A 15,762-nucleotide genomic window follows, 5' to 3' on the forward strand; every position below is an offset into this window, starting at 1 on the left:
TTTGAAACATTAGAAGTCCTATTGAGATCGTTTGCAAAAAATTCTTCCATAAGTGTTACATTTTATTAGCTTTACCAATCAAGGAACTTATCTGCAATTTTATGGGGTAGTTTCACTGTGTCCCAGGGCTATACCAATTGTTAATAGTGCCCTGTGCAAGATATAAATTATTTACCACTCCTCAAAAAATTCTAATCTATCCTTGCCTTCAAAGATGCAAATTTGTACCCCTCTTGCACTACCCTTGTTACAACCCTGTTGAGTCCTGCTTAACCTTGGGTTTCAGGCATTGTTTGCAGCTATCACATGGAATACAAATACTTCTGCATTTCACTGTTTGTTTTCTGATAAATTATCAGCTGGAGAGAGAATTTACTTTGTGATTGTAAGTTTTAAAACTTTTCAAGAAAGAGTGATTCTGATCTTTGAGGAGAACAGATTCATCTCTTTCCTAAAGGAGCCAAGACTTGTGAAGGTTTTTTCATGTGTTTATACTGTATCAACTTCTACTACTGCTCATGTAAGTTAACTTCCCCTACCCTTTAAGTACATTTTATTTGACCTTGTTTGTGCTATTCAGATTTCATAGCTGTTTTCTTGGTCTTGACTTTTGTTGCAAGTGAAACTAAAGAATGAAGTATCAAATTACTGATCTGACACAGTTACTACTTTTAAGGTATTGATTTATTATGTATTATACATACACTTATGATGGAAAGGGGAGTTTTCTGATTATTTTTTCAATATTTTATTTACATTCTATTTCTTTTATAGTTAAGAAATAGAAATTTGTGAATTATAAATTGCAGACTTGTTCTCAGTGTGACAAGTTGGTGTGTTTCTTAAATATAGGGTGCTGACTATTTGCCAGACACAATATCATTATGTTCCTTTGAAGTTGTCATGCTACTGTCAGTTTTTAATTTTTTTTCACATGCCCTGCAAGCAGCATGGCAACCCCTACCACATATGAATTATATTTTTTATATAATTTATAAGGCACCATGCAATAGGCATTGCTCTCTGTTTATCTCAAATACAAAAAATGTTTGAAATATGTATGTACACTGTGCTGAGATTCTATTACAAATTGTAGTAATAACACATCATGTTACAGGTGCATGTATGTGAAGCTTAAGGCTCATACCAGCAGTGGTGATAGTGTTGAGATCATAAACTTTTATCAAGTATCTGAGTCAAATGAAATAAAAATGGTAAATTATTTGTGTATGATCGAGCGTGAAAATGACATGTGAGGATTATAGTTTCATCACATACAAAAGATGACCCAAGAGCCATTAAATGGAAAACGTGTTTCAGAATAGGCAGGCTATTAACAAATTATATGCCTGTGTATTCTGACCATTGCTGTACTGAAGATACTTGGCAAAAACATTCAAGAGGTGAGCACTTATTTTTTGTTTTCTGGTATTGAATTTTATTTATACATGTTCAATCATGTTGCTTTGTTTTCATAAATTACCATATACTCTTAATAATACAATAAGTAAATATACTTGTAATACACGAATTTCAAAGGTTCGATTGATAGACCTGAAAGATTCCTTTTATTGGAAATTTTATTTTCATGTGATATGTGAATTTCAGCAAACATTAATATATTGCTGTTTTAATATTATAGATGCAGTGATGTCTGTTGTACCATCATTGAAGTAGCTGAAATATTACCTTCAGTAGTCCTCTTCTAAGAAAGATAGCAAAAACTAGAATAGCTAAGAAGGCAAGACAAAAAAGGTGTAATAGGTATTGCAGAAAATATGTTTAATTTTTGAAAGATATTACTAAGGATTAGTTGAGTGGTTTTATGTATTATGGTAATTGGTATAAATATAACTTACTTTTCATGTTGTGTACATGTATTTAATAATATATATTATGCCAAATAAATGGCTGATTTTATTTTATCATAGTATCTTTTATACATGATGTTTAATGTGGAAGAGAGCTTAGGCTTGTTTTATCTCTCCTCAAAAAATTTAACATTGAATTTTTAAATTATTTATATTCAGCATTATTTCACATATGATACAGAAATAAATCATACATGTTTTAAAATTATTTTTACATATTTAGTCTTAGCAGAAAATATTTGTAAGGTCATGAATAAGTACAATTAATATGACTAATACACTCTAAATGTATGCTATATACATTTTACTTATTTTGTTGATTTCTGATTTCAGGAGACATTTCAAAAGGTGATAGATATGTACCTGTAAATGCTGTCACCAGGCATGATGCAAAAATGATGAAATACAAGAAACTGCTGATGAAAACAGTGATTGAGCATAACAGACTGTGTTATTGTCAATGTTTTGTTTCAAGTGGTCTGTACAAAAAGTTTCAAGATAAAACTGCAATTTCTGATAGCTTTCAAATCCGTTTTTGTAAATATTGTGTACTTGTGTTAAAATTAAACAAGATTTTATGTGCATTACACACAAAGTAATGGTGCCCATGAATTTTCTGTTTTTGGTTAAAAAAACAGAAAATTTTGCCTTGAGAGAAAACCTAACAACTTTCAAATATGATTCTGTTTACTCAGACAAAAGAAAACTAGGCATTTAATTAAAAATAAGCTGGCAGTAAGTGTTAGTATATTTTAAACAGTCACTGTAAGCATCATTTCAACACTTGGGTGGCTTAAAACATAAATATACAACAATTCATAACAAAAATATCAGTTGATGGCATGACATTAAATAATGGTTATTTTTATGAAGACAAATAAAATCATATTAGACTACATTCTTGTAGTAAAAATACAACTTGTAAGCAAGAAACAACCCTCTTTTTTTGAGAAAAGCAATTAGTTCAACTGTATGTTGAAAGACTTTGGAAGAATGAAATTATTTTTAATATTATAGGGGGAAAATTATTCTTTATTTTTTTAAAAATTACAAGGTTTTTGCTGCTTCAGTAAATAGTTTTATTCTAAGTTTATCCAACCAAAAATTTGTATGTTGTAATATTTGCCCTTCTTAGTTGTTAACTGCTATTTACCACCACTTTTAGTAATTTTTTGACAAATATATTCTGCTATTCTTTCCAGTGCATGTAAACTTTATTTTGTACAAGATCAAACATAACTATGTTACTTGGAACATAAACTTCAATAACCTTAAATATAATTATTTTAGTATTTTATTTCAATATAATGTATCAAGAATAGTTATCATAATGTGGAATGGTAAAAAGAAATCTGTAATATCATCATCAAACAATTAATCCAGTGGTTAATACTGAATGTTAAATTTGGTGTAATGCCACAATATTATTCACATACCTAAATTAATTTAGGTTACTAAATGATGAGTTAAAAAGACTTGAACACTCCACAAATGTTACTTATCATACTTAACATACATACTCATATAATAAATAAGTTTACCAAAATTTGATTAATTTGCTATTATTACACTGACTGTCAGTTTTGTTTATGTACACCTGTACTTAGTCATTTAAAACTGCTTTTAAATATTGATTTAAATAAATACAACAAAGTACAGAAACATAGTATAAAATCTATATTTTTACAATGATAACCTTCATACGAAATAAAATATTTCTTAATCCTCACTAGGGTACAATACAAGATACATTTTTTTAACCTAAGTGAGACCTGAACATTGCTCTAACCAGATTTTTTTTTTTAGGTAGAGATAGAATAGCTCCATTTGTAAATGGACAGGTTGAGCAATAGCAATATATTTTCCTCGTGTAACAATATTTCTCTTCTAGAATAGGCATTACAATATGAAGATAGGGCAACCAATTTAAAATACAGGGAAGAAATGTACTCTTCGATCCTTATCCTATAAATTTTGATGATTATACTTTTCTTCCAACTAGAATTACTTCCAAGGTAATGACTTATGACAAACTCATTTTTTTTTTTTCAAAGAATATTTCTTCATTGACCTTTATATACTTGGACAGTTTGTTCTTGTAAATTGTACATTGAAATAAAACAAAATCACTTTTTTTTACCTTTTCAAGTAATGTTTTCTAATATAGGCCTTTGAGAAAATTAGACTAGTGAAAATTGTATTTTTCTCCTAATTCTCTATCTGGTTTCCATATTTACATGCACTGGTTTGAAGTTTCCACAGGTAATATTACAATTTTTGCTTTTTTTCCACATAAAATAATAACAATTTATTTGGAAACTCTATGGTAATATATATTTGTCCAATTTTCACTGTGATCTAATGTAGTCTGGTGGCTTAGCGATAGCACTGTTACTAGTTGGTTAAAAGTACCAAAATTTGTGTGAAACCTCCAAACTCTTATTGATTACTTTTAGGTGAGTAGCCTTTTTAGATTTCACCAAGTATCCACAAAGAACATCAAAATCTAAGATGACCAACATCAATGGTCAAAAGGCACAATTAATATCAAAATAAATGATTTTTATGTCAAGGAATCTGATTTTGGACATTATAATGTTCTTAGTACACTTTTAGTATCTCTAGAACAGGTAGAGGCAAATCAACAATCTAGGTTTACTAAAAACGTTGTTAATAAGCTTTTATTCTTATGAATTTTTCACATAAATCATCCACTTTGCTGAAACCAGTATTTTCATTGTCTCTGTGATATTATATCACTTGTTATATTTGCATCTGCAATGTTTTCAATGTGTTTCTGAGATTCTGGTATTGCAAATGGATGTGCAGTCCACAGTGGCATTGACAAATTAACAGTTGAAACAGTCTTCGTTTCAAAAATATTTGATTAGCTCCCTACAGGCTCTAGAGACCTCAGAAACTGTTATCCAAATTGGCATCCTGGATTTGTCCACCTTGGTCCAAACAACTTCTTGTGGAGAAAGTACTACCTGTTGTATCTGGTTGCTAGTTGTCCAAATTCCTGCCTGGTAGACTGCCCATTGGGCTTGTTGAAGTTTGGCATCCTAAAATATAATATGATCTATTGTTTGCCATCTGAAATACTTCAGGATTACATTATTAGTCACATCTTGAATAAAATTAAAATGCCTGTCTCACCTTAATACGTGGCAGTTTTTTTCATGGCCGTTAAAGCAAGCTAGTTCCATTTTCTATCTTCACACTTTCAAAAAGAAATAAAATTACAAGCTTAATAATTATGTAAAAATACCAAATTGCCATTTATTTTTTAAAGACACCATGCAATGTAAAGGGTTACAAAAGGGGTGTGTAAAAAAGTAAAAACAAGGCTAATGATATGGTGCATACAAAGACACAGCTTTTGTACATAGAAATGCAATTTTTCATCCTCAGATTACTATATGGCTCCCATTTGGAGGTCCATATAAGTCATAGGAAGTTTATTTGTTATGATTGACAAGTACAATATACATATAATAAATTTCTTTTGATCAATATAATATTAGTTTTACTCAAAAAGCATTTGGTTATATCATGAAGTGCTCTAAATCAAGATCCATTATAAAGGGAATTCCTAATAAAATTGTAGAAAACATTTGATTGATGTCTACAACAGAACATGACAAAAATTAAGCTGCTGTCATTAATCTGGCTTATCAGGTACTGGAGAATATTGTTATGACCTTAATCACATCCCTTGACCCAAAATCCCCCTATATCGATACTCATTGGACCTTTCTAGAACCTAAGATAGTGACTTTTGACCATTGGCATCGGCCTTCTTGGATTTTGGTGTCCTACATGAGTACTAAGAGAAATTCAGGATGGCTCCTAGCCAAGAACTGATCGATAGAACGAGAGTTAGCCAATAGAAAATGTTGTTGCTTTTATCCATCATGCTAAGCCACCTGACTAATGAGTGTTTGAGGCTGAATAACTTGGGATCAGTGGTGTTTATTGTATGTTAATGAAAATAATCTTGAAAGATTTAAAGTTATGTGTGTTGTTTCTGGTCATGCTGGCTATATTTTTAAAGTGTTTTGTTAAAAAGCATTATCAGTGCTACACAAACATCAAAAAATATGTTTGAAAAATGGTATTAACTTGATAACAATAATGTTGAACTGAAATAAGGCTGTAAAATGATGCTGTGGTTAGATCATATATGGTCTGTTTAACTTTGGTGTTCATATGCATTAAATATTCAACTGATCGAAACTAATATGGTGTTTACTAATTCTAGTCATTAACATACTTCTGAATGAAACCATCAATTTAACACTACATATAATTTTCTCTCTTAAACATACCAATCTCCACCAAATAAGCTTGAATTTTTTATAAAATATATATCCATGAAATATATTCAACCATAATATATTTCTTGAAATTTTCTACTTTTAGCTTCACTTCTCATTCTTCTTGATAATGCTTCTTGTTCTCAACAAAAGAAAGATGTAAAATTTTAAAAAATTACTCTACAAACACAAATTTAAAGTAAGAACATAAAATATTTAATATCTTCTAATTCAAATTATGGGCAAAATAAGCAATGGATACTGTTACATATTATGCACCATATATATGTATATATATATATATATATATAGTAAAATAATAATAGTATCTCTAATAATGGCAAATTGTTTTTGGGTGAAAAATGGTAGCTTATAATTTTGTCAAGTTTTTCATTACTATAAACTTTAAAGGACAACCAGAATTTTACAGAAGGATAGGTCTAAATGTACAGTCATAACTTCAAGCTTACACACATTTGGATAATTGGATGAATTATATTAACTTTTGTAATTACTTTACATTGTAGTTTATAATTGATACTTAATTGGTCTGGCCATCCCATTTTTATTTTATTAATTTTTTTTTAAATCAAAAGGACTAATAAATTCAGAATGAATTTCAACTTGAAGTGCTAATAAATTTGAATGATTGTTTTCAACAGTGTTTAGTTTAATATTGCATTTGTTGTATTAACTCTAGAATCATTGATGGGGTCCATATCCTCATTGGATTTTTAAGCATGTTTATACTCCAAATTGCACTTGAATCCATGACTGGTGGTAGCAAATCACTGGCTGACCTCTATATATACTGGACAGAACTACCACCACTACGAACCAACAGTTATTGTTATGCCACCAGAAGTTGGAAGTTGCCATATTTGATTACTCAAAATACCTTTTGTTTAGTCCAGTGGTGAGAATGTAAAGATGTTTTTGTATGTTGCAATCAGATCCGTTAAATGCAATGATAAAGCAACTAGAAGCATGAGAGTGTCTTTTTCATAAGTAAGTTGAACTCAAGATATAATTAGTAATAACTTGTGATGAAAATTTCGTACTCAAAACTCAAATTTGAATGGAGTACTTGTATTATTGTAGCAAAATAGAACTTATTAGTTAGTAGTCAGTCAATTTAGATATAAGCCAGACAGTTAGGCCTATATTTGTTAGAAAGAAAATATAAATGACTGACTGTGCAGCAGAATAAGTTTAAATTGGAAGTTTAATTTTATTTTTATTGTTTATGTTAATGCTAATCCTAATCATATTCAATTCAAAAAAGGAATAATTAGAAAATACAGGTAACTAACTGTTCTTATTAGACTCACAGATTTTAATCTTTTGATGTTATTAAAATCTAATTGTTATGAACATTAACTTATATAAAATTTATGAATTACAGTTCACTAAATTAATCTAGTTTACACTGCAACATTTGTTGTTCAAGTAAATGGTGAAATAAATAGCTTCTCAACCACTAATATGTCTGTTGTATTCCAGCTGGCCTGATTAGCCCTGAAATTGGGTGGAAGGCCTCATAAGCCCTGGATATAGCAGATATAGTGTTGTTGACATATTATTACATTCTTTGTTACCCTCACTCATATAATATAATATAGTCTTCTCTTGTTGATGGTGTGGTCACTTGACCTTCTCCAGGATAAAAAAAGACTAGCATACTGACTTTCCAGATCTTTTAAATGATGAGTATTGTTAATTAAAGTAAAAAGTAGTAATATATTAATAATAAATAATTTTTGATGTTAAAATGAATTAATAATTTGATGTTGATAAAATCGTAAAACCGAATCTGATGTGTAATTACATAAATAAAATTGATAAAAATTATAATTCATTAACTTAATCTAGTTCTCACCAAAACAGTTGTTGCTCCAATAATTCATCATAAAAATAGCATCTCAATCACTACATTGTGTGTAATATCCTAGCAGGCCAGTAGTATTGGGTGAAAAGGTCTTTTTGGCACTCGATATAGCAGATATAATGTGATTGACATATCGTTACATTCTTCTTTACTTTCACTTATAAGTTCTAATGTTTATATTTTTTCTTGATAATGGTAGTTGTCCATTAAACTTATGCTGATAAATATTACAGAACTTTAAAATGTTGTAATTGCATTCTTATAACAGATTCCTGTCACAACTTATTACAAAACATGTCTCATAAATATAAATGTAATAAGTACTGGCCATTAAATTCAATCATGCTATGTTCAGATAATTTTAAAGAAAATACTTTAAAAAAATAGTCAAATGGTTTTCTCAGCCAAAACCAAATGCACAACCAAACTTGTTCAAATTTACACAGCATTTAAAAAGGGTAGGCAATTCATTAAAATTTGCCCATCACATACATAATAAGTGATTTTCATTTCTTTTGTAAGGTTTTTTTTTTAACATTAAACTATAAAATGTAGTGATTTTCATTTCTTTTGTAAGGTTTTTTTTTAACATTAAACTATAAAATGTAGTTGATCTCGATCGTGTTATTCAATCAAAATGTTATTTTTTCATATAAATTTAACAAACATTTCTCAGTACCATAATAATCTGGGACTAAAATACTTTTTTTACAAAAGTTAACAAAAAAGTAAAATATTTATCTAATTTTAGTCAAGATTAAAGAGTATAAATCTACAAAAAAAAGTATTAGGGAAACACTATTACACACATTCATCATCAATAACTGTTATTTGTTAGTTTTTCACTCATCAATAACATTTTTAGTTGCATTATAGCTCAGTAATATTTATCATAACATTGTTTTTTTTGTTTGTTGTTCAGCACAGACCCCAATGGCATTTATGGAACAAGCAGTTTTGGATAACCTGTATCTGACTCATTCTTATGCAATAGAATCACCCAGTAAAAGAAAGAAAAATTACATGTTCAATCAGTTGAAGTCATTCAACATGTAAGAAACATTTAAAGGTAAACCATGAGCATACATTTTGAACCAAAAGAAGGTAAATTCTTTGTTGTTTAAAGCAAGATCACTCAATCTTCATGGACTTTGCTGAAATGTTGAGTAAAACATTAACAGATACACCATGTGTGGTTATAAACAGAATTATTTAAAAGAAGAAGGAAAAAGCAAAAAACAATCATATCTACATGAATTGAAGTCGTTTGCCTTCATTATGTCATAAACACACTCCATTTAGCATTGCCACACTCATCACAAATATGTAGGTGGTATTATCATGTTTCAGGTGAACTAGGAGTTACAAAAGTGGCCTTTATGGCTTGGAAAGTGCAAGTAGATGAGGCACAGAAACAAAAAATTGTATGTGAAATGTTCATCCATGAACATGTAAATTTGAAAGCAAAATATACCATGGATTTGTTGACATTGGGACTAATGCCACTGATGATTTATCTGCTGTGACTAAAGATGCTGTAGTAAATATGGCTGTTTCAATTAATGAGGGGTAGAAAGAATCTGTAGTCTGCTATTTCGTTGATGGCTTGACAGATCAAGAGCATGCTAAGAGTGTGTGTCAGATACATGATGTGAGATTAATAACTGCTTCATTCACTTTTGATGGCCTATCCATACATTTTGCAGTTGGAACAAATATTTGTCATGATAATCTTTGTCCATATTTTTCACATCCAGAAGTTTCAAATACACATGTACGTATACCAGTTATTTTTTATGTGTAACATATTTTAATTTGTGCACAACACATTAGCAAAAGGGAGGGTGATTGAAAGATATTGGTGATAATGTCATAAGATGAAAGTACTTAAAGAACCTTCACCAGCTGCAGAAAGAAATGGAATTAAGATGAAACCAGCACATATTAATTAATGTAAGCAGAAGATGAAAGTCAACTAGTTACCCAGTGTTTAAGTTGAAGTGTGACTGAATACTGAAGTATCGAATTGCACATCACACAGTGTGATGACAGTGATGTAACTATCAGATTTATTCATCTCTTTGACTGCTTTCCTACATTGTGACAAGGGATTCAAGTCACCTATGTGAATTGGAAACAATATTTGTTGAAGAAGATTTTTTTTAGATGTGTACATCATTAGTATAACTGATTTGATTGGTAATTTAATATGCTGTTCATGCAAGAAGATGGGCTTCCTTAGATTTTTAACTGCCATTAAGAGTGTTATATGTATCTTTCAAGATTTGGTAGAGTATGAAAATGTTGCTTTGCATTACTGTTTAACATTAAATTAACTTTGACCACCTTGTGTTATTCTTTGCTACTGTAATAACAATGCAACTGCATAACAGTTCATAGCTTCTTACAAGTGTTTGTTAATGAGACAAAAAATTTAAAATTAAGGTGGTAATTGTAGGAAAGGTGATCCAACAGAAATCCTGGAAGCGTAGTCTGAAAATGGTGTGCAACTAATGTAAAGTAATGCACCCTTTACTCAAATGTATATTCTTACTTTACCCTTCCATCTCCACATGAAACAGAACATGAATATGCTAATGTTTTAAATGTAGTATGACTTTCAGAATACAATAAAGCAGCATTGACCTATATGCTGAGTACATAATAATAGATGACATCAGTAAGGCTACATTTCTCTGAATGTATTGAAGAATTAATTATGATGATGGGAATAAGCACCCTTTTAATGAGATAAAGACAGACTTGGTCGTTTGAAACTCTCAGGAAATATTGTAACAATTTGCAAGGAAACTGAAAAGTGCCTCTAGAGACTACTCACAACAACAGGAGTAAAATCTCCCCAGGCTCAAGGAGTTTACTTTGCTACTTTCATCTTTGACCTTGATTCAGTTGGCCAGAAAGTGTTTAACAAGCTAGATGATTATATGCTGGAATAAGTTTCTGAGCATGTTTATGACTTTGTGAGATGTATAGTATTTCACATTGATAATCAAGAATGAGTATAGTAAAGCAGTTCACAATAAGCATCATTGGAGAAAATATCAGAAAACAGCTAAGTAAAGTTGTTCTATTTAAACATCTAAAATTTGTATTACAAAATGTTTTATTAAGATTACTTTAGGGAAGGAGATTCAAATAATGTATTATTTGTTTAAGCAGCAATAAAATTTTATTTGAAAAAAAAAATGATTAAAATAACTTTACTAATTTCATGAAAATGAGATACAGAGTTTATTACTTGTTTAAGTAGTTAATACTTTATTACAAAATATTTTGGTTAATACAAGTTTAGTAAATGAGATACAGTCTGTATAACTTTTTAAGTACCAGTAAATGTTTATATTACAACGCATTTTACTAGTATTACTTCAGTAAATGAGAATAAGGTACAGGTGATGTATTACTTAATAATCCAAAACAAGTCCAAGATTAATATGACAAATATAGTTAGTTCACAGCTACAAACAAAGTTATTAAAAATCACACATAACTATAATTGTTGTAAGAAGATTCTTCTGTGACCTCTTATACGTATGATAAGTATACAAATAGATGATTTATGCCATAATTAAAAGATAAGAATGATATCAAACTTTATTTTTATTTTTTACCTTTGGAAGTAAACTTTAGGTATTGTTCGTTTGATATAAGACCTGTGTAGTTTTTCCGTAGATTACACATGTAAATTGTGAAGACAGTATTTGAATGATAAATCAACCAAACAGTAAACTGAATTGTGATAGCAGAATGGTATATGAATCACTGCAGTAAACGCATTTCTGCGTAAACCAATATGGTTTGACAGTGAATTCACGTCGTTATCGTTATATATGATCCATTACATTGGCCTATAATATCAAGGTTACAGGGTCCCCTAATAACGTATGAAAAACCAAAAAATTACAGCAGCATTGCTCACTAGTTACTGCTGGGATCGGCATTGTATGTTACTTACAAAATGGGTGATTTCGCCCATTTTTTTGTCACTTCTTTACACTGATTGTTGGAACGTGTAACACTAACAGGCAAAAGTATAAAATCATTCAGTATGAATATATTGCAATTATGTGGGCCCATAATGAATAGTATAAAAACAAGTCGTATTAGAAATCATAACATTTGTTTGTGAGGTCTTTATTATTATATTTAAAAATCACGTTGTTAACGCTTTGGAAAGGAAACCTATAACGATTGTGTCCTGGCCTCGCTGCTAAGTATTTGCTGTAATATTTTTAATCAACGGTTATTTTTAAGGCACGTAATGCTAAAATACATTTGTTTTAAAATTGTTAAAATGTTCTTGTACTAGGTAATTTTATCTATTTTGAATCAATAACGTTTTTTCTTTGAAATCAATATTTCTTGGTTCATTTCTCTATGATGTTTAAAGATTTTATATAAAAGCCCTGGAAAGATAGTTAGTTGTGTTGTATGAAAGGAGAGAAGGTTAGCACTCCCCTTGATAAGGACGGAATGGCCTCTGGGCCTCAACACACATACGGTTAAGGCACTGCCGCCTACTCTGCGGCACTTAACCATATTTTTTTTTCTATTTTACACTGCTTCAATTTTTAGGTAGTTGTAACTAATTTCATAGTATAACAGAAGTAAGCACATATTTTTTGTCATCATTCTTCAAAATCAATACACGTTATTAGGGAGGTAGGATTAGAAATATTCTGTCTTCTTTTAAATATAATAATATTATTTTGTATTTTTCATACACAACTAATCTTTATTATGAACTGCTGTCATGATAAGGAGTTAATGGTATGATGAAGCTTTAAAAACGAAAATTATATATATATATATATATTAATTCATAAATAACCAGTTAGTCTGCTGAACAGTAATGTAGAATTAATTATGATGATATGGTATATGTTATTCAATTACCTTAAGTATTTTAGCTATTAATGATTTTGATTGGTATACAAGGCCTGGCAGTTAGGTCGCTCGACTCGCGATCTAACGGTCGCGACTTCGAATCACAGTTGCCGAGCATGCCCGTCCTATAAGGTTGCCGTATGGGCCGGCCACCTGATTCTAAAACTAAATGTTCTTGGCTTATAGTTGGGATTAAGGTCACTACTGAGAAGAAGAACTGAAAAGTATACAGCAAAACCAGTAAACTAAAATAATAAGTAACTTCGATATTGTCATTTTTTCGTATTAGTGTATAAGAATTATGTACTTTGAAGACAAAAGGAACGTAATGTCTGTGCCACATGTTAACGAGTTAATTAAGTAATAGTTTCAGTGTATTACAGTATTTTCAATAGCGTGTTAGTTGGATGATATGGGAGAATTCATGTGCATTACTATTTTGAGTTTAGCAATGTTAGACAGTTTAATAATGGCTGGAGACGGCTTGAATGGGTAATGAAGAAAAACTTTAATATAAGTTTAACATAACAGCAAATGTACAACGTTTCGACAAGGTTTTGTCTTCATCAGATGATGACAAAACCTTGTCGAAACGTTGTACATTTGCTGTTATGTTAAACTTATATTAAAGTTTTTCTTCATTACCCATTCAAGCCGTCTCCAGCCATTATTAGTCTCAAAGTGGGTTCCTCGTCATCGAATTTAGACAGTTTATTGAATAGTACAATTATAAGCTGAACCTGGCGATCTACCATTCTCAGTAAGGAATGTTTTGTTTTTGAAAAGGTATATTATTTTGATTAGTATTTGGTTAACTTATTTTAATAATTGTAAACAGTAATATAGTTAAATCAAATTTATGTTAAGAGTATTCATTAAGAAAAGGGTCACAGTTTTTGTTTCATGATTTTTTTTTTAGGTTTAAATATGTAATTCATATCGTATAAGTGCAAATAGTCCATTTTCTTTATAGATATAAAACTATGTTAATTTTGAAATTTACACTTAAAAACTTTTATTCAGAAAATTAGCTGAATTCATTACAATAACTGATTCCATTAAGGGGATTTACATGTAAATATTTATGCTTTTATTTAGAAATGATTCCTGCAAGATTTTAATACATAAAGTCGTGAAAGAAATGTGTATTGATCAGAGTATCAAATGATATTTTTCTCGTAATCATTTGATTTTGTTATAGGAACATATCATTGAAATTAATTAAACGAGATATTCAAATATGTACTACTGTATGTCAAGTAAAGACCCAAAATGGAACCAAGTTTGATAATTCACGAAAAAATAGTAAAAGTCGAACTGTACACATTGTTAGCTTTACCCTTTAATTTGAAAAACATTATATACTTTTTATCCTATTGTATACTTTAACCCAAGTTGTTACAAATGTTAATCATATAAAGTTTAAAAGTTTACGTAATCTCTTTAAAAGGTTTATGAAAATAAGAGAAAAAAACAACTTGAAAAACTTGCACTCAGTTTAATATCTAACAATTAAACTACGTTCTGTTTGATTTAACAGGGATTTCTGAAAATATCCGAGAAGGTGAATTGTCATCTGCTTCAGTAAAGAAGAAGAAAAAGCGTCGAACCAAAAGGAGATCAAATTTTTAATTGATATTAAAGAAGTGTAAATATTGTATGGGGAGTTCTACCTAAATAAGTTTTGTCTCAAGCTCAGAGAAAGTTAGATTTTGTTTTTCAAATATCTACTTTGAGATAGGCCTTTGATATGTCATGCACTTTTCCAGATCATTGCTTATACAAATTAGTATTCTGTTTTTTAAAGCCTGAAGTCAATAACCTGTAAAAACTTGAGTCTTTCATTTACAAGGGTACTATTGCTTTATTATACTCTTTTCTAATGCAACTATTTCGTTGTTATATTTTAATTTATTTTTTTAATGAATAGATACATTTTTTCTACTATATAATTGTGTTTAGATAGCAACGTATGATTAACATAACATTTTCTTTGGAATAAATATATTTAAATGAGCCTTCAAAATTTTCAAATCGAACCGATTTTTATAAAGGGCTGAAAATCCTTATTTTATGAACGTACGTTAATGTGAATATAGTGTTCCCAATGTAAAAGGAATACGTATCAGCTTAGAGGCGTTTTTAACACTTCAAACTAATCGGTGCAATTTTCTTAGAGGGCCCGTCCGTACTGGTCAGCTATAGGTGTAGAAATGTGTAAGTTTTTTTTTGTTTTTGCATTACTTTGGGGGCCCGCAATATGAGGGGCCCGTCGGTGCTTTGCCCCGATTCCATCGACGTTAAATACGTCACTATATCAGCTACTATTTCATTCACTTATGGACAGATTATGTATTTTGGTACGTGTATTTTGATAAATAAATGTTTGCTGTAGGTATTTATTCATGTGTCTTCAGCTGTCAATCTGCTGATTCAGTTTGTAATTGCAAGAATAAAACATTGTGTAGGTATATCTCAGTGTACTTTTGCTTCAGTTGTAGTATTCGAAACTGTCAACATATTGTTACGTCTCCGTTCGTTAATTAATTTTCCGTAACTTCGTTCCGACGAAACTTTAGCGACACAAGTCCTTACTTAATAAAACTGGTTTATTCTTTCTGAATATAACTTTACCGATACACTTATCTTCAACAGTCGCTCTTTTACAAACGCGAGAACGTCTCACGTGCTCGTGCTCGACAATACTTAGTTCAGTTACTCACTACCTACACACACATTGTCCCGTCACGTTGTGACCATCTTATATATACCAGCC

At 30.1% G+C, this 15,762-nt stretch overlaps 1 protein-coding gene across 2 annotated transcripts in view; it reads left to right on the plus strand.

Moving 5' to 3' along the window:
* The window catches only part of LOC106457969 (protein scribble homolog), a 256,183-nt gene extending 240,594 nt beyond the window's left edge, over window positions 1–15,589 (plus strand). The window contains exons 38-39 of one of the 2 annotated variants that reach the window (XR_002610285.1): window positions 1,643–1,764; window positions 2,205–2,400. Coding sequence is in view for 1 of the 2 variants with exons in the window: in XM_022384070.1 (XP_022239778.1) it covers window positions 14,527–14,618 (92 nt within the window). In the remaining variant the exon portion in view is untranslated. Of the gene's footprint in view, window positions 1–1,642; window positions 1,765–2,204; window positions 2,401–14,526 lie in introns of those variants that run through there. The other variant, XM_022384070.1, reaches the window with a different exon arrangement.
* The last annotated feature ends 173 nt before the right edge of the window (window positions 15,590–15,762 follow it).

This window comes from Limulus polyphemus, unplaced genomic scaffold (genome assembly GCF_000517525.1).
Source record: "Limulus polyphemus unplaced genomic scaffold, Limulus_polyphemus-2.1.2 Scaffold399, whole genome shotgun sequence".
Lineage (NCBI taxonomy): Eukaryota > Metazoa > Arthropoda > Merostomata > Xiphosura > Limulidae > Limulus > Limulus polyphemus.